Raw genomic sequence first — 19,238 nt, forward strand, 5'->3', positions numbered from 1 at the left:
AACTGATCAGCAGCTGATTCCAGGAAGCCCGGGGCAGAGCAGCTCTGCCTCAGGCTTCCTGTAGTCAGCCGCTGATCAGTTTCAGCAGCGGCTGACTAGGGGACGCCTGGGGCAGAGCAGCTGGGGTGCTGCTCGGTTGGTCCAGTAGCGATGCACCTTGGCGCTGTGGGACCAACCCGGCAGCCCCCCAGCTGCTCTACCCCAGGCATCGGCAAGAAAAGCCTGGTCTGCTGGGGGAGGGGGGCGCACTAGCTGTGCCCCCACCTCCCCAGCAGACCAGGGAGACGCGGAGCGGCTTTTCTCGCCACGGAGGACGCGGGCGGTGAGACCACCGCGCGCGTCTCGGCGGTCTGCTGGGGGGGGAGGGGCAGCTAGTTCAGGGTTCCCTCACCCTGTTCGTAAGTAGGGATCCGATATAAGTCGGATCCACGTAACCCGGGGACTGCCTGTACTAACGTTTGTGCGATTTTTGGTTACAAGAAAAAAAGTAATAGTTTTCCCTCACTTTAGCTTGGTATTGGCATTTTTCTGTAGAGTGCTGGTGTGCATTGTCAACTCTCATTGAAGCCAAAGGGAATGGTAGGTGACTGTATCTTAGTATCATGGCTTTAGTATAATATGCTTTGCTGAAAAGTTCAATGCCAACCAATCTTGCAAAAGCCAGAATCCACTTAATGCAATAGGTTTTTTTTCCATGCTCCAGAGTTGTTACCCATGGTCTGGTTGAGAAGTTGACCTAGCTAAAAATTAGAAAAAGATGTCTGGCAGATTTTTGAGTGGATTTTTTTTGCCATGTGCTTATATTTTTCCAGTATGTCACTGCATCAGGTTATGATCACTGTAAGAAAAACATGAGAAGGAGATTTAGCATAGAGGGGGCTGAAGATTTGAAAGAACGCTCCTTAATGAAGTATTTAAAAATAATAATTACCTGGTTTGTTAATTTTTTCTCTCCATCTTGTTAAACATTTCTCTGAAAGGATCACTATATCTTCCAAATGGTCATCACCATTATCACAGTTCAAGACAGCTACACCTGTATTTCCTCTTAGTGATTCAACAAAGGTATCCACTTTCAGCTTCCAGCTCCCCTGCTGTTGCCTTTCTGGGTGGAGACCCAAGGCTTTGTTCAGGCTATGCAGTATTTCCCAGCAAAAATATTCTGCTTAAACAGATCTGCTTGTGTTCTCTTCAGGGACTGTTAATATCTGCAGTGATCAGTTAAGAATTCTTTCTATGCGAGCCTACTTTATTTTCAAGGTAAAAAGCATTACAGAGAATACATTTAAAATTATACAAGAACCTATACACATGCTAATAATTTTACTAGGCATCACGTCACCCAGGTGTTTGCTGTGGTTACAAGTTCATCAAAGTTCATCACAGTATTACTGAGGCTAAGTCTTTCCAGTCCTTCCATAAGGATTGGGGCCTTTGTATTCAAGGAGTCTCCCCTGTTGCATCAGAGACAAAGGCTTAAAACCAGGGCTTTTATCCAGAAGTTGTAGGGGAAGTTATGTTTTGAGGTTTTGATGGGTGGCTAGTTGATGATGATGATGATCCTGGAAAATCCACTTTGAACTAATAACGTACGTACATATGTATTCACAGAATGGCAGTGGCTTAAAAAACTGATAACAGAAGAAGTTTATTAACATCCATTCCTTCCTACTAAAGCAGGTTCATACAATGCCACAACACCAAATATATTGTAAAGATATTAACCCTAATTTAGTAAGGTTTAGGTTAATTCAGTACAATTTATCTTTATTCCATAAGGTTTGTTCAGGATATTGTCAGTCTATCAGAGCTGTATCCAGCTTGGTTTGTCCTATGCAATATTGAAACAGTTTCAAGGTCTGTCTACTTCGTCTTTTCCTTTTGCTGGGAATCTGTTTTGCATGGATTTGTTCTTCCTTTACTTCCTTTCAAGTGTTGACAAGCTCTTTTTGGAGAGCCTCAGTGAAAGTATTTTTTGCCAAGCTTAGCGTTCTCATATTGTTCATCCTCCAGCTCAAAGATGTTCATTATCTTCTTTAACTTAGTTTCAAGGAATTCCCCTGGGAATCCATACCAAACTTGTTTTAGTTGGAGTTGTAGAATTCCCATTTTACTACACAGTCTTCTGTGACTTGGGGCAAGTGATTTTAATCTCTGCCTTAATTCCCATGTGTAAAATAAAGATAATGCTTGTCTGATTACTGGTTGTTGAGAATAAATCCAGTGAATGTTTGGGAGACACCTAGACACGGCAGATTAGGGGCTACATTACTATTTACATAGAAGATGGATGGTAAGACGATGCTCTTCTGGGATTGCATATCTTTTCTGAGGCAGAACTTCTGTGGCACATGGAACTCGTGTGCAGAGCTTAACATATACTTAGCTTCTGGCCTGACCACTCTTAACTTTCTTATCCTCAGTATAGCAGCAGGAGCAAAACCACAATTATTCAGGAGCTCCAGAATCATTCTCATGGGAAGAGGCAGCTGGAACAAGGGGCATAAAATCATGTTTAATCAGTTACACTTAACTGATTAAGTGGGATCCCATGGGCAGGGGCCCAGCCAGGCCAGAGCAACCTCTGGCTCCATGGGGATTCCAGCCCTCAGCAGGCTCCTGGCTCCCAGCCTTCCAGGGCTGCCACCTGGCAGTATGATGGGCCTGGTTGAGCTAGAGCAGCCCCCTAGTTAACCAGGTAAGGGTGATACTTATCAGGTATCCAGTTACTCATTCACATCCCTAGCTGGAACCTACCTCATCTCTTTCATTCTCATGGGAAGAGGTAGCATATATGTGGGACCCCCAACTTATCAGCTTTCTTCTGATGTTGATAGGAAAAATGGAAATTCCAAGCAGGCTCAGGAGAAAGTTCTCTTCTAAGAATCCCAACGACATCCAGGGTCATTGTCCTAGTTGTGGGGAAAAGTAAGATTGACCTTAGATACTGCATTAAATAATGTTTGTAATGCATTTTGGCTAACAGGCAACTAATAAAGGAGAACAGTATATTCAAAAGTTTGTGAGAAATATAGATTTGTACAACCATAAACTGGAAAAAAATATATTTTGTATATCCTTCCTGTGCTAATGTTGGTGAACAGGACAGAAACCAATCTCTTCCATTCCTGTCATTTGCTGTTGCTTCCTTAAGATTGATTATTCTGCCTTCACTGCTAATGGTTATCATTTCTCTTGTATACTTTCATTTCCAGTTTGTTTTGACTTGACATTCTGTATGTTGACATTCAGAATATGTACTCCAAATATGTCCAGAGCTTCCTTGGGATTCTGGTGAAAAGAGGTACTGTTTGGTGTTATTTCGGATTCCTTTCTTGGTGCTGAAGTCTTTTCAGTCAATGTTCAGAATCTTTCATAGGCGTTTATTTTGGAAGGTGTCTGTTTTTTTTGTCTGTTTTAGTAGATCTCCAACTATCACCTCCATACATTAACACTGAGATTGTTTGAATTGAAAATTCTCAGTTTTGTTCTGGCACTGTATGTCTTTGATTGCCATACTATGTTGAGTTGCCTCTCCTATCATTAAAGTCTTGTTTCCTCCTTGAAGTCTCCTTTGGTTAATATGTTGATATTTTTGCCTTCCTATGTGGTACTACTGCTTGACATCTGGGTTCTAATAGGGTTTCTTATAGCATAATGAATGTTGAACCTCATTTAGCTTGTTATTTTTGCCCAAGTTGTCTGCCTTTCTTTTCAGGGGTGTCTCTGGATGGCACAATATCATCAGCAAAGTTGTTCTACCAGTGTTTGTGTTGCTCATAAATTTCATTTTCCATACCATGGCAATGCCAAACAACAATGAAAATTAAGTGCAGAATTGTTTTCTGCCAGCAGCCACATTAAACCATTCTGCTGTCTGGTTATGCACTCTCACAAAACACTCTGTACATGGCCTTGATGATATTGACTGTTTTAACTGGGATTCCACAGGACTGAAGAATATTTCATGGTGCGTAGGTCAATCTCTCAAAAGCCATTTGAAATTAAAAAAAGAAGAGGGGAGGGGAGCTTGTCATTTTTCTGTGATGGACCTTTATTGGAAATATCTGATCTACATGGGATGTCTTGGGCCTCAATCCACCTTGTTCTTCTCAGAGCTCTGCATCATCTGCCTCTTTCATCCTCTGCAATATCATATTACAGAAGGATTTCTCTGCAGCAGAGAGTAGTACAATTCCTCTGCAGTTGTTACAGTCAGTAAGATCGCCCTTTATTGGTGTTTCCATTGGTCAGCAGAGGTCTCTTTTCCCCAAACTTTATTGAACAACTGTATCAATTTTGGAACTTAACTTCATTCACAAGTTTAATTCTTATGCAAATGGTATGAATCAGGATATGGGATGGCTCACATATTATCAACCAACCAAACAATGAAGGTGCTAATGGTTCTTGATGTCTGTGTAGAATCTGGTGTTGGTCCTCTTCCTTTCTAAGTGCAAACTAATGGTTCTTGTCAGCCTCTTGTAACTACTTAGTCTTTAAGATGCTACTAGACTATTTGTTGTTTTTTAAGTTTTTCCTGTTACAAACTAACTGGGCTATCCCTCTGAAGCTTATCTACTCACTGTCTCTTTTCTTTTTCTTCCTCCCCTCCATTTTTTCCCTTCTTCTCTCCCTCTCCCTCTCCCTCTCCCCTTCCTTATTTATTCTTGGATCTGGACTTCAGACACTCCTGTCATCTGAAGAAGTGGGTTGTGCCCACGAAAGCTCATGTTACCATCTACATGTTTTGTTAGTCTGTAAGGTGCTACTAGACTATTTGTTGTTTTTTACGTTTTTCCTGTTACAGACTAACTCAGCCACCCCTCTGAAGCTTTTGTATCAGTTTTGCTAGGACGTTTTTGTCAAGTAATTGTAAAATGTTGTTTGAAAAATGTGTGTCCTATTCAAAGCTTTCCTTAAGGTTTTTCTAAATATGAAAGAGAAACTATCAAACAGTTTGTGTGGACTCCAGAAGCAGATATTAGAAGCTTTCTGTTTGGGATTTTTTGTGTGACTTCAACCAGTTTTAAAAATAGGGAGATGTTCAGGGAAGAGGATACACCAAATATTAATGGTGCACTGGGTTTTCCAAGGAAAACCTGGACATACTCTTGAATTTTACAGATTAGCAACTACAGTAATTAATATTTAATCCATATTACATAATTGTCAGTTTTGAAAGTTGCAAGTGTTAAATTCACCAAACCAGTTTATTCTGCTGTGTAGCCAACAGAATATTTCAAACATCTTTTTGGTAAATAGTTTATGTAAGGTCATTTAAAAATGAACTGCACTTGTTAAGTACTAATTTATTTCCATTATAAGCACGAATATAAAAGTCCAGTGAACTGGCCCAGGGCTACACTACATTTGTAATTAGTGGCAATGAGCTTGCTTGCTTCAGCTGGAAAAATTGGAAGCATGCTGCACTTTGAAATATTTAGAAATGGGTTGGTAACATTCCACCAGCCTCCAAGTCTGCTTTGAAAATGTATTTTATTTGCAAAGCAAAGAGGAAGACAGGTTTGAGGCGGGGAATGTTGGTGTGTGGGGGTTATTTAATTTCCTGCTGAAGTCCTTCCTGTACTCTGTGCTTACAGGCTCCGTGGAGCTGAGCACCATGTAATTGATGTGCAGCCTGCATTGCTGAAGGTTGGACTGCACCATTCCGTGAGCGAGGGAAGATGTAATCTGATCCTCTGCCGCTAAAGGAGGAATCTGTTAAGTCAAGGCTTTGACAGGGCAGAGTCTCCTCCAATAATCTTCCCCCTCTCTCTCATTATTCCCTCAAGTTCTACTCCAGCAAGCTGCATGTATGTATGTGTCCTGAGAAGCGGTTTGATACTGCGCTTCGTTTGCCTTTTTGTGGAGTTTTGTTGCTGGTTCTGCTGCCTAATCTTCCTTTTCTGACGTGCCCGAGCATGTCCACATTAGAGTCTGTGACATACCTACCTGAAAAAGGTTTATATTGTCAGAGACTACCAAGCAGTCGGACGCACGGGGGCACAGAATCATTGAAGGGAAAAAATACAGAAAACATGGGGTTCTACGGCACTTTAAAAATGATTTTTTACAAAGTAAGTAACCTGTTTTTTTCTTGTTTGAGAGTGTGTGTGTGTCTGTGTTAAGGAAGAAAAAAATCTGTATCATCAGAGATGGCTGCAGTATCTTCTCTTTTTGGTGGGTGGCTGGATGCCTGACATTCTTTTCTACAGCATGAATGAAGGGAAATAATGAAATGGCTAAATGAGATGTGAAAAGCTTTTATCCTAGGAATCTAAATAAGAAGTGATATGTTGATCTGAGAATTTACCTTCAAATAAACTGCTTGACTTTCAAAATGCAGCTTAGCTATATATTAACCTGAAACCTCTCCATGCATAACTGTTCTTTAGTGAATCTTCTTTCTGTACCTTACCATATCTCTCAGGCTTATTTTATTTTCATTTTGTTAATGTGAATGTACAAAATGGTGCAAGTAACGGTGTTGATATTTACATGTAATGCAGTGGGCTATGGAAGACTTAGGTACCACTCTGTATTTGCGGTAATGATGCAGAATACAGTTTGATATTTTGATCCAAGATCTGTTATTTCAGTAAATCAACACTGTCTAAAGGACTTTAGTCACAGAGAATTATTTCACAAGGATGTTTGCTTGGGTATTTCTGAAACAAGTTTTCAGTCACACAAAAATCATACTGAAATCTAAATTTTGTTACTAGAGCAGTTTTCTGGAAACAAAGTTTTTTCTTAGTATGGTAAATGCAATTGTGTCAATAAATTTACTTGGCATTCCTGTGAAGTGCTGAAAACACATATATGTCACGAAGCTGATAAGAACAGATGAAAAAGTTTCTTAAAATAATTGAGAACGGGAAATTGGAAATGTCATTATTAGGTAAATATAGGATTGTATGTTGATATAAATATTTTCTATGTACCAATAGAAGAATAAATGAATATACCTGTTTATACTATTGCTAGTACAGTATTATATTTCTTATACCTAACCATTTTTGCTTTTGAAAAAGTAAATCTCTTGTGATAGGAGGGAACCAAAACACAAATATAAGTATTGGTTTGAAATATCCTCTCAAGAAAATCAGTTTAATTTTAAAAACTTCCTGTAACATTAAAATACTCCCTTAAGATTCAGACTAGAAGATTTCTCTAGCATGATGTTACACTAAAACAAATGAGATTTAGGCTTCCAGTGGTCCTTCTGTCTTGCTCCTGTACAATGATAAAAGATGGTCTCCATTATTCTCAGTGTTGCTTAGAACAATTTGTGGGGGAGTGGTGGTGGGAGGGTAGGGTTGGTTCTTGCCTTTGGGATTTGTTGGGTTTTTGGGGGGGTTGTTTGTTCTGTTTAATGTTTTTATGGTGACACGGTTTATTGTGTCCCATGTGAGCCATGGGCAAGAAAACAAGATTTAGCTATAAGGAATGTTGTTTTGTTTTTTAATTAGTATGTATAACCTTAGTAGTCCTTTCTCTTAATTACTAATGGAAAAAAATACAAAAGCTTAATTGAATGTTTCCTAAGTGATATGTAAATGTCAGAGTATTTTAAAAGGAAATGTTTCTAATGTAAACATTGTATATCTTTAGAGAATCCAGTTCCTTTTAGGAAGGAAGACTGGTACAATAAATGGTTGAAACCAATCATAAAGATGAAAGAAATAACATCTGCAATATTTTAAAAAACAGAATCACTGAATATTATGCATCTAAGATATTAACTTTAAGCCATTCATCTTAAAAACAAAGCTAAAAAGAAAACCTAAAAACCCTCACAAATATTTAAGGTCCAAATTAATGCATGGGTAGTTCATACATTCTGCAGCCAATCGTTGTTCTTGCTCTACTAATGGCTAACATGTTTTGCCTACATCAAAAACAAATCTTTATTTGGCATAAAATGATTTTCAGTTGAGTCCAAAAATCTGTGGTTGAAGATTACCAACATATGTAGGAAGTAATCCTTATTTGTCTGGATGGATGAACATGTCTTTCACTGGTTTCCATCTCTTTGGTAATTTTTGCAGACTTGCTTCTCCTTTTAACAGCTGCCCTGTTCATTATTTGTTTGTTGATCATATCTAATTGTGGGTGACATTCTTTTAAATTTTAGTCCTTTTGTAAAAATGTCAATGCCATCTTTGTCAGTGTTGCTGTCATTTCATAACTGTTTGAAATAGTAAATTAACAATGTTAAGATGAGTCATTTTTAAGTATTTGAAATTTGTTTTTATTTAATGCCTAAACATACATTTGCTCTACAGTGCCCAGAGACTATACAAAATTTAACCCACTTCTCATTTTCAGACTTCACAGTTGGTATAGCTATGAAACTAAAATAATGGGGTGAAATTCTTTCCAGAGGCTTCACAAAGATACATTTTTTTAAAATAAACCTTTTCATAGTTATATCCAAACTCTCTTTCTGTATAAAATAACTCTTGGAAGCAAAAAGTAAGATGGTAGTTTTAAGTATCTTTAGTCCCCAAAGTAGCAATGGTATACACTTTAGTCATAAAATAGTTTTAATGAATAAGTATTTCACATTTTATTACTTCAAGATATAAATGAAACATTATTTCAAATTATTTTATTAATGCGGGATTTATGAAAATTCAGGTAAAAGGGAAAATGTGTTCATTTTAGATATTAGACGTGATTTATGCTGGTCATACAACTAAATCTTTGGGGTTTTTTTTCCCCTCCCCATCTTGCAGATGAAGAGAAAGTTGGACCATGGCTCCGAGGTCCGTTCTTTCTCTCTGGGAAAGAAACCCTGCAAAGTCTCAGAATACACGAGGTAATTAAATGTAATAACAGATGATCTGGTCATGATTCTTACATGTACATCCTGTCTTTCCAGCTGCTCAGACTGAATATTCATAGCTCATCTTAAATGTTAACACTATAGAAGGGAATTGGTGATATTATACCTATTACAAACATGTAATTCAGGTGGTTAAAACTATAGAAACTGAAGTTGAGTTTTAATACAGTAGCTGAAGTTTATTTCTTTAGAGGTTTACTTTTAATTTATAATATACTGCCCATCTACAAAGCTTTCTACAGGGTAAAAGCATCCCTCAAAATACAGTGTGAAGTTAGTACAGTATTAAAAGGGACTTAATGGTAAAAAATTCTAAAAATAAAGACTTTTCAAAATATCAAATATATCAACGGAAATACTTCAGTGGAAATTTATGTAGGCAGAACTGAACATATGATCCTAAGAAAATTACAGAAAAATACTTGCTATCTATAATATAATATGAGTGCCAACTTCTCCCTTACTAATGTTGATTTGTAAGTTAGTGCACAAGTAGTTGCATTTATTTCAGTGAGACTCCTTGCAGAGTAAGATACTAATCAGCATGAGTAAGGGAGTAGAATGGGGCCCGGCCCTGAATTAGCAAGAATACTTTATTTTCTAAGGGAAAGATTTTAAATGGTCTATATGAATACATTAGAATATGCTCTTTACTTACTGTAGTTGCCATAACAACTAGATATAATTGTTCTCTAATGTCCTACTGCATGCCATCATTTTGGAACTTGTATCATCATAAAACTTTCCCAGTTACTTTCCACTTAAAATTGGTTTAGCAGGTCAGTTCTTGAATATGTCACTGTGAATGTATCTTAAAACTGTAAATTACATTTTATATGTTTCTTCTTTTAAAAGGGCTATTGCATAAATAAAAAGTTTAGAAAATTTAGGAAAATTTTCTGTATTTGGTCTTCGATTTTTATAAATGGCAACATTAAAGAACAACAGACCATTGTTAGAGAGTGAATATAACTATTCTGACTTCTTAGATATCTCTAGTTAATATATTTTTTTAATTGTTCTCAGTTTTCTGAACTTATTCTGCCAAAAATCCGTAGTTTTTTGTGGTCCACCAAAAAAAAGGCAAGTAGATAAAGTATACCATTTAGCAAAATATATCTGCTTGTTTTCAGATTGTTTCTTTTCCAGCTTCCTCTAGGAGAATGTGACTGATACGTTTTAATTGAATGAAAACATACATTCTGAAAGCACTAAATATAAAAAAGTATGAACAGTGATCAGGTTTAAAGTGATTTCAAAAGGATGTTGCTTTTAGTTTGTTGTGGATTATTGCCTTTTTTGACCAAGAAGCCCAATGTAGCAGTGAAAGACATTTAAATAAAGGTATAACATCCTCCCTGATACTACATTAAAATAAATAGTTGTCAGACATTTTATTTACTTAAAATATGTATTTTAATTCCTCTAGCCTAAGGAGAGCATTTATATTTTGTGTTGCTTTTAACAGATTTCTAATTTTCTAATCCATTCCTAATATTTTCTAATCCATTTTATCACCAACATTCAAAAATTAGCTACTATAGATACTTCCTTACAGAAAAACACCATTATTCGATCCTACTGAATATAGTTTAGAAGAAATGAAAATGGTGTCCCTCAGAAACATTGATAGCCTTCGCTTTTTCCCCTGATGCTTGTTCACCCACACCAAAGGTAGAATTCACTGATTGCGCACAGTGGCAGTAAAAGGCCTATGCACCAGTCAAATCTCACATAAGATTCATTCTCAAGCCTTATTTTGGAGGCAAAGTGTGGAATTGGCTTTTTGCTGGCCTTCTGCACAGGGGAGAATAGAATTAGAAAAGTCCTTGATTTTAAAAGTATCATGGATTAACTTAAAAGCAGATTTTTTTTCTAAGTCTTTCCATTGGAATTCAGAACTTTGAGTTTCTACACAATAAAACCCTTTTTGTAAATAAAACAGGACAATTTCATGCCTTGATCTTTTAAGTCATTTGATATTTAGCTTTGTTGGGTAAAATGATGTAATTCTTGCATCTCAATGTCTTTATGTATTCTTCTTGTTGTTAGAAGAAGATTGACAGGCCTGATGAACATATTTGCACCTGTGAAGAAATTCTTTGGTTATCTGTATTCGCTGACTGTTCTTAAAAGACAGCAGTGTTCTGTGAAATAAAGTGCTCTGTACTAGATCTTGTTTATATTAGAACTTATTGAAATATCAAGTCAAGAAATAAATGCATTTGTATCTGTTCTTATTCTTCGTCAGTTCATGCAAATTTTTTATACACATGGTACTGTCTTACAGTACTGGAGAAAAACAAAATAAAATAAAAGTAAAAATAAATGCCAGTTAGAAATACATCTATATTGCATCAGTTTACAGCAATCATTTCTCCAGTGAAATCCTGAAGAGTAAATCTACTAGATTTACTGCAAAATTTTAAATATAATAAAGCAAACTATTTAGGAATCTGCAGTGTATTTGAATTCTGCATGTCCTGCAGTAAGGTATCTGTACAAACGTGTTTTAAAATAGATCCAAGATATTTAAGTAGGGGCTATATCGGTCAGGTATCTTGTAAATGGAGCATTTTACATGATGTAAGGTGAGAGAAAATTAAAGGCTGGATGACAATACTGTGGTAGACTTCTCTAGGAATTTTGATCAGTCATATGGGATGGTCAGGAAAGAATAAGACATATTCCTGTATCTGATCTTTTTAATCTATTAAAAATGTTACAATTAAGAATTGATAGGGGCAAAACTACTGCCTCTCTGCCCCCCAATTGTAATGATGGTAATCTATTAATATGCAGACTATGATGATATTTATCAATTAAAACACAAATTTGTAAAATACATTCAAGTCAAAATATAGCTAGGATTTAAACAATGGGTTATTTTGTTTGGCAGTGAGGCATCAACATGTTATAACAATACAGTTGAGACCTGTGACGTCCTGCTTCCTACCTCATTGGAGACAGGCACACAGGAAACATTACACATATAGTTGGAGTGAAAGGAAGTATCATAAGCATTCTTGCCTTTTTTTCATAAGCATTCCTTGCTGGCCAGTGGGATAAAGTGGCATTCATTTGGTCTTCAGTGAATGCTACCCATTTTTAACATTGGAATGATAGAAACAGCTGTATTGATGTGAGGAAACTGACTCCCTAAAAGACAGAGAAGATTGTCCAAAGTTGTTGTTACCTGTGTGCAGTCTCAAAGCTCAAAAAGTTATTTTAATTCAGATTTGTACCTGCAGTACTAAACACTTTAAGAATATAGACTTTTTCATAATGCAATAATTTTTCTGACTTTCACATATTTGTATCATAGCACTACTGGACTTGTGCCATGTTCAGCAACACCTACTACATTTGGGGACCTGAGAGCAGCCAATGGACAAGGACAACAGCGTCGCCGGATTACATCTGTCCAGCCACCTACAGGACTTCAGGAATGGCTGAAAATGTTTCAGGTAACCAGCAACTAGAGTGTGAGATTAAATAACCATCTGGAATTGTTTACCTTGATGATTCAAGAAAAAGTAGCCAGCTTACTATCTCCCCAAAAGTCTTTGTTATTGATTTCACATACTGTTGACAAAAAAAAATGAGCCCCAGCTTTAAAGGAAACAGTTCTTAATTCCAGCTAGTTACTACACAAATTCAAAAAATGTTGCTTTCTTGTCTTTGTTACCAAAATAAACTCTAAATACTTCCAATTTTTCTGCAAACTATGTAGCCTGTTGCCACTCTGGCCTCACCTGAACAACCATTTTGAGTCTTGTAAGCATTAGTGCATGGTTTATCCCTCTGTAATTATGGTGCTAAATGTATCAGAAATCTGGCATATTATAAATATACAAGAAGTAAATTTAGTTTATAATGCTTTAAAAACTTATTTTATTTGACAAAATATATTTCTGATGAAAGGGAATCTCAATGTTTATTCTTATCCTTCTGTGTTTTAATCACATTCTTGGCTTGTGTATATTTGTACAGTTAAAAAGAAGAGCAAAAAGATAACTTTTTTCTTCCTTCAAATAGTCTGGTCAACAATGTTTACAGTAAAACACTGACAAAGACTCTGTAAAATAAAATGGTGTGCACCAATGAGTAATAATGCAATGGAACTAGAATATGTGCCACGTAAATGTCTGTTACTGTATTTGTGTTAAAAAACATGAAAAGATTGCCCCATTGATTAACAATAAAACAGCCCCTAGCTGATCCCACTGACCCTGGGATCCATTCTGTACTTCTACTTTGAAATGCACAAGAACCCCTGCTGGGGACCCTTGTACATTTCAAAACTGGCACACCCATGTACAATCTGGAGTCACCACTGACCCCGAGCTGCATGCTTTGTATTCTTCCTAGTGGAGGCTCTTGTACATTTCAAAGAAAGAATGCAGAAGTGCCTATCGACTCGTCGAGTAGTCGATGGAAATTCCATCAACTACTTGACTAGTAAAATAACCGATAGTTAACATCCCTAGAAGAGCTGGAAAAGGAAGAGGCTTTTAGTGGGATTTTTGCTCACCACATTGCAAAATCAGGCCTCTTTATGGTTGCAGATTGTTATGAATAACATGTATTAGCCTACAGCAAAATTGTTTCTGTAACAAATAAATTTGCTCTTGGTTTAATTAATATGTAGTTTGGAATTTTGAAAAGAGCTAAAAGTTAGGCTCCTAAATAAGTGACCTGATTTTTCAGAAGTGCTAATCCTCTAGAAATTCCCACTGATTACTTCAGTTAGAACAATAGGGCTACATCTAGACTGGCATGATTTTCTGCAAATGCTTTTAACAGAAAAGTTTTTCTGTTAAAAGCATTTGCGGAAAAGAACGTCTAGATTGGTACGGACGCTTTTCCGCAAAAGCACTTTTTGCGGAAAAGCACCCGTGCCACTCTAGACAAGGTTTTGCGCAAGAAAGCCCCAATCGCCATTTTTGCCATGGGGGCTTTTTTGCGCAGAACAGTTTTTAGCTGTCTACACTGGCCCTCCTGCGCAGAAACATTTCCGGAAAAGGGCTTTTGCCCGAACGGGAACGTCAAAGCATTTGCGCAAGAAGCACTGATTTCAGACAGTAGAACGTCAGTGCTTTTGTGCAAAATCAAGCAGCCAGTGTAGATAGCTGGCAAGTTTTTGCACAAAAGCGGCCTCTTTTGTGGAAAAACTTGCCAGTCTAGACACAGCGTAGATGTTTAGAGCTTTTGAAAATCAAGCCAGTTTTTTTGGAGCCTTTTGAAACTCTTTGACCTTCAGCTTTAAAGTCATATCTCCTGGATTCCTCCAAGAGCTTCTCATTTTGCACTACCTTTATCAGCAGGAAAATAAAAACTTGTACAAAGTATAGTTCCTTAACGTAGCACAGTTTCTAAGCATGCAGATAGTGTCTCTCTTACAGTGTGGGTTTTTTTTTCCTGTGCAGCAATTAAAATGGGAGCACTTTCTCATTTATTAATATAGCATGTTAGTTAAGTAGCACTATCCTAATTGTCTATACATCTATATATACTGACAGTGTCTTGGCAATCAATTTTAAAATTGAAGTTCCAAACCAAAATACAAAAAATAAAGCCAACTTGTACAGTTATAAATGTCTGCTTGTTGTGGGGGAAAAAACTCTATAAAAACTTTGCAGTTTTCTAAAAACTTTGTAAGGTTTTGTTGGACATCAAAATAAGATCAGTGTATGAAAAAAATTACAAACGACTGGAAATACACAGTTCTTGGTGCCCATGCAACCTTATTGCCTTTCCATCTTCTACCAATCTGCCATCTAGTATTCCTGTCTGCCTAGTGTGTAAGATGGAGACATTTTGATGAAGGACGTTTGATTGTAAGGACTTCAAGTAGTTCATAGTGTGGAGCTGGGAATGTCTTAAATTCTCTTGACTTATGTTACTTCTTGTTGAATCAAGAAACTCTGAAGTATACCACTTTGATTTGTAATGTATTTTTCTGCTATGTAAGTGTGATTTGTATTCCATCTGGTGCACAGGTGTATCAACTATCTAAAGTTTAATTTAGCCATTAAGATCAGTTGTACTACAGTATATTTCTGTATAGTTGGGTATCTAGCTCAAACACTTGTTTTGAATCAGGTCATTCCTGAGAACAGAGATTATCTTTTTCACCCATCCTAAATGGCTCAAAATAAAACACAAGTACAGTAGTATGCTGTAGTGTACATCCTGCTTTAAAAGCTACAGTAGCATACAGTTACTATCAACTTGACTGAAATATTTCAGTAAGATCACTGTGCAATTTCTATAATTTCACTGCTTCAGTGGAGATGTGCATTGTTTGAGGATTTGTCCCCTGGTCTTGCCCTTTCGTACCCTGGTCTCATACACCTGTTCTAAGGATTGTATGTGTGGCACTGAAGCTCAATATTTGAATTCTTTTAACTGTATAGTTCCATTCATTTGAATTTCTAGGCTAATGTCTGAGTCTTTTAAGAATGCCAAAATGTTCTCTGAAGACTTTGAATTTACTGTTTGACCAGAACTTAGTGCTTTGAACATGAGAAGTAAATGACAGTCTCTGCCCCCAAAAAACTTATAATTTAAAGGGCACAATCAGATAAGACATGATGGGTTGGGGAGATAGGAAAAAGTGTTCCATCAGAAAATTTCCAATCACAAAATACTGATTTCTGCAAAATGTTCTGCTTTTGATTAATGTGTCACTTTCAACAAACATTTGTTTTGAAAGAAAAGTTAAGAAGCATTTCAATTAAGTTGAAACATTCAGTTCACTCAACATTCAGCCTGCCTGAAACAGAATCTTTATATACTACTTTTACTATCAGATACTTTTGGCAAAAAGTGTTTTAATTCTATCTTGCAAATTTTGAAACTGAAGTTCCTCATGAAACCCAAAATCCAGTTCCTGCCAAGTTCCTCTAGAGGCAGAAATACATCAAATATTAATCCCTTCTTTACTCTCTCCCTACTCTTTTTCCACTTATATACCACTGTGGTGAGAGGGCATTTGTCTAACAAGGTCAACGTTTGTGCAAACCACCTCATTTGAATGAAGAGAGTGTGAAAATCTTGTACACTGTGATTGGAAAGTCTTTTTCTACACAATGTCAAATAGTAGGGGTAATCTCTTTGAGGATCTGATAAGCACAGTCCCTTCGCTTGTAAGTGAGGGTGTTTGCATCTTGCAATTATGGTAGTGTCCAGCTTCTGCCATTTCTGGTTGGCAAGACAACTTACTTCTTTCAGATGAAGACCTAGACATGGTAATTCACACATTTATTGCTTCTTCTGTGGTGTTCTGCTGTTCTCTTCTACGGAGGCAAGATGTTCATGAAGAAACTGTAACAGGTACAAAACAATGATCCATCTTCTGAGTGGAATAAGCACTAGACCACATACAATGCCAGTGTTCTACAACCTACACTGTCTTCCCATGCACTTTCAGATCTAATTTAAGGTTCTGGGTTTTGTGCAGAAAGCCCTCATCTGGACAGGTCCCCACCGTATCAAAGATTGCCTTCCTTCAGTCAACATAGTTATGTTTTGTCCTCCACCTACATGTATCCAATTCAAATACAGGCTAAAGGGAATTGAAGGCATGGTTCTCAACAGCAAAGCCAACACATTGGTTCACTTTCCCAAAAGGAGATCAGAAAGAGTGCCTCTTCTCCATCTTCAGGTTTAAGACCTACCTTTTAACCACAAAAAGAATTTAACAGCACATTGAAAAATAATAACTTGGGTTAAATGTAGAGCATCTCAAAGTATGAATATGGTCAAACTAGGGGCCCTGATTACAAGCAAAGTAGGAGAGAGATCTAATTGCTAGTCCACAACATGTATTTTTAGTCAATGTGCTGATCTTTTATATTAGTGTTAAGTATTACTTAAATGCTTCTTCATAAGTAAGACACTGGTTAGGAGTGGGAAAGAAACAAAGGAATTGAGTGAGTCTGATTATCTTTTATTCCAAATGGTTCAGAAACCAAGAACAATTCTTCAGTGTTTTAGGGAAAAAAAACACACCACCAACCACAAAACAAAAATAACCCTCTCTCTAACTAGCACATTTAAAGAAGTAGATGGAGTCTCATTCCTTATGAGCCTCCATGTGGTCAACACATAAGAATCCACTGCATTCTCCACATTGCTTTCAGTTCTTGTGGTCAGATGATCTTGAGCAAATGTGGCAGCATCCACTGCCAAGTCTGTAGGGTGATCCGATGGTATCTGTTTTTTTCATAGTAGTCAAGAGATGAGAGTTCTGCTTTGATGGGCATGATGAGATGATGGATATCAAGGATTCTTTTCTTTTTATGCAAACCTCTGAATCCTTTTCCTAGATTGACGAGGGATAAATGCCTTGTTTTGGTGGAGTGTGGCATTAAATGGGATCAATGCTGACTCAAATAAAGAACCTGGGATGCCAACATCATCAAGCATGTTGAAGAAAAGAACCATTGGCCACCTTTTTATCTTGCACCCAGAGGAGTACATTCTTGCAAGATGGTCCATGTTGTTGACAGCACTTTTAAAGTGTTGGAATGGAGAATTATGTGGGGTTTCTTTTTGTCTCTTCCTAGAACCTTGTATGATGCATCATCGATACTATTATTACCAACTTGCCCTTCTTTGGAACATAAAAAAACAGGGTAAGTGGCCCATGAAACCTGAACAATAATGGAAGTTTTTTTCTGCTGCAACGTGGATATATCTTACTCTGGATTGTTTCACTGGATTGTTCTAACATAGGTTAAACTTTCATTAAGTGGATCTTCAATAAGCTGAATACTGGTGGAGTTGTCCCCAGCTGCATTTCTGCCAGTATTGTACGAGGGCTGAAGATGAACCTGGTTGAGCAGTCAATGGAAATGTAGTCTTCCTTTTCAGAACAACTTTTAACATGATCTGGCACAAAGCTATTGTCATCTAATAAGTTGTCACAAAATGACTTACTTCAGAGTTGCAAATCATTTTTCGAAGGTCAGAAGCAGAATATCATGCCTGTCTTGAATTGCACAGAACAGAAAAGCCCTTCAAGAATCTCCTTAGTCTGCATTGTTTAGAGCACAATCCCTAGACAGACAATCCTTTCAAGAGTAGTAGGCAGAGAGAGCTACCATCGTCCACTATGTCTTGAGCATATCTAAAAAGCCGAGATATGAAGGCCTCAACTTCCCTGGAGTGCCTTCTGCAAAAGAATAAAACTGTATGCAGCAAACAGTCACTGCAATGCATTATCCTATTATTATATGCTATTAAAATACAAGATACGCTCATTAAAGCAAATGTGTACACAGAGCTCTAAAAACAGGATAGTGCAATATGTTTGGGCTACATTTGTACCCCTCTTACTATACAGAAATATTTTTCATGCTAAATTACATTCTTTTATTTAGCTGAATTGTATACTTGTACACCTAGTTAACAGTGGCCTAAAATATCACAGTTGGAGGGCTACTAGTTCATGAATTATCACAACATTCATGCTCACATGATACAAGATTCCCACCAATTTGGATGAGGGTTAATGGAGCTCTTTTGCCTGAAACATTTTTAGGCATCTCAAATGTTTGAGTTGTCAGTTACAAGAATCTCTACTGAGTCTACAAGTTGAACAGGAAGAGATCGTGTGGTTTATTTTTCTAAACTACAACATAAAAAGATGTATTTAATTTTGTATCATAGTTAATCTATAACAAGCTTTCAAGACACACATAAGTAAATTATACATATGTTTTGAAAATCTGTAACTTAGCCCTTGTAATAGTATGCAATTTAATGGTAGCAATCCAGAATATCTGGGCTGTATACCAAGTGTCTCAGACTCCCTGGTCTGAAATTTTGCATTGCTCTCTGGCATCTAATTATTTTTCTAGTTTGCAAACATGTTCCCTGATATAATTTATACAAAATACACACTCTTCTCTGTCTGCCATTTTTTGCTAACAGGACAATCTATAGATCATAGAGATACTAATCTGATGAACATAATTGTGTCTGCTCCATTAACATAGATAGCTGTACTTATTTGACAGGACTACTCACTCTAACAAAATTTTCCACACCAAAATATTTTTCCTCAGAGATCTCTTACTGACGGTTACCAGTTTATTTTAAAAACATGAAAGACCAACAGGAAGAGCTCCCTAGAGTAAACTTCTTTTAGCAGTTTTAGCAGTTGATTGTTTGAAAGGGTCTTAAGGTTGTTGCCTCTAGCCATCCTATAAAGTTGAAGGAATAGATTTTACTGACTTAGTCTGTTTTTCCCTTTGAAGGGTGTGGGAGGGAGGGTGGGAAGGAGGTGGTGTGCCCCTCAGTTTAGATATACATTGTATTTTATCAGTAAAGATAAGGGTAAAGATTACTTATCCTGATATGCAAAAATTTAGGT

The 19,238-nt window shown here is 37.0% G+C and overlaps 1 protein-coding gene across 11 annotated transcripts in view; it reads left to right on the forward strand.

Moving 5' to 3' along the window:
- The window catches only part of FBXW7 (F-box and WD repeat domain containing 7), a 292,479-nt gene that overhangs the window by 247,368 nt on the left and 25,873 nt on the right, over positions 1 to 19,238 (forward strand). For 9 of the 11 annotated variants that reach the window (XM_075930055.2, XM_075930052.2, XM_089777970.1 and 6 more), the window contains 2 exons: positions 8,745 to 8,827; positions 12,180 to 12,321. In XM_075930055.2, the coding sequence (XP_075786170.1) occupies positions 8,745 to 8,827; positions 12,180 to 12,321 (225 nt within the window). Of the gene's footprint in view, positions 1 to 5,603; positions 6,081 to 8,744; positions 8,828 to 12,179; positions 12,322 to 19,238 lie in introns of those variants that run through there. The other 2 variants (XM_075930056.2, XM_025185405.3) reach the window with 2 other exon arrangements.

This window comes from Pelodiscus sinensis, chromosome 4, assembly GCF_052426305.1.
Source record: "Pelodiscus sinensis isolate ZL-2025 chromosome 4, ASM5242630v1, whole genome shotgun sequence".
NCBI classification, from domain to species: Eukaryota; Metazoa; Chordata; order Testudines; family Trionychidae; genus Pelodiscus; species Pelodiscus sinensis.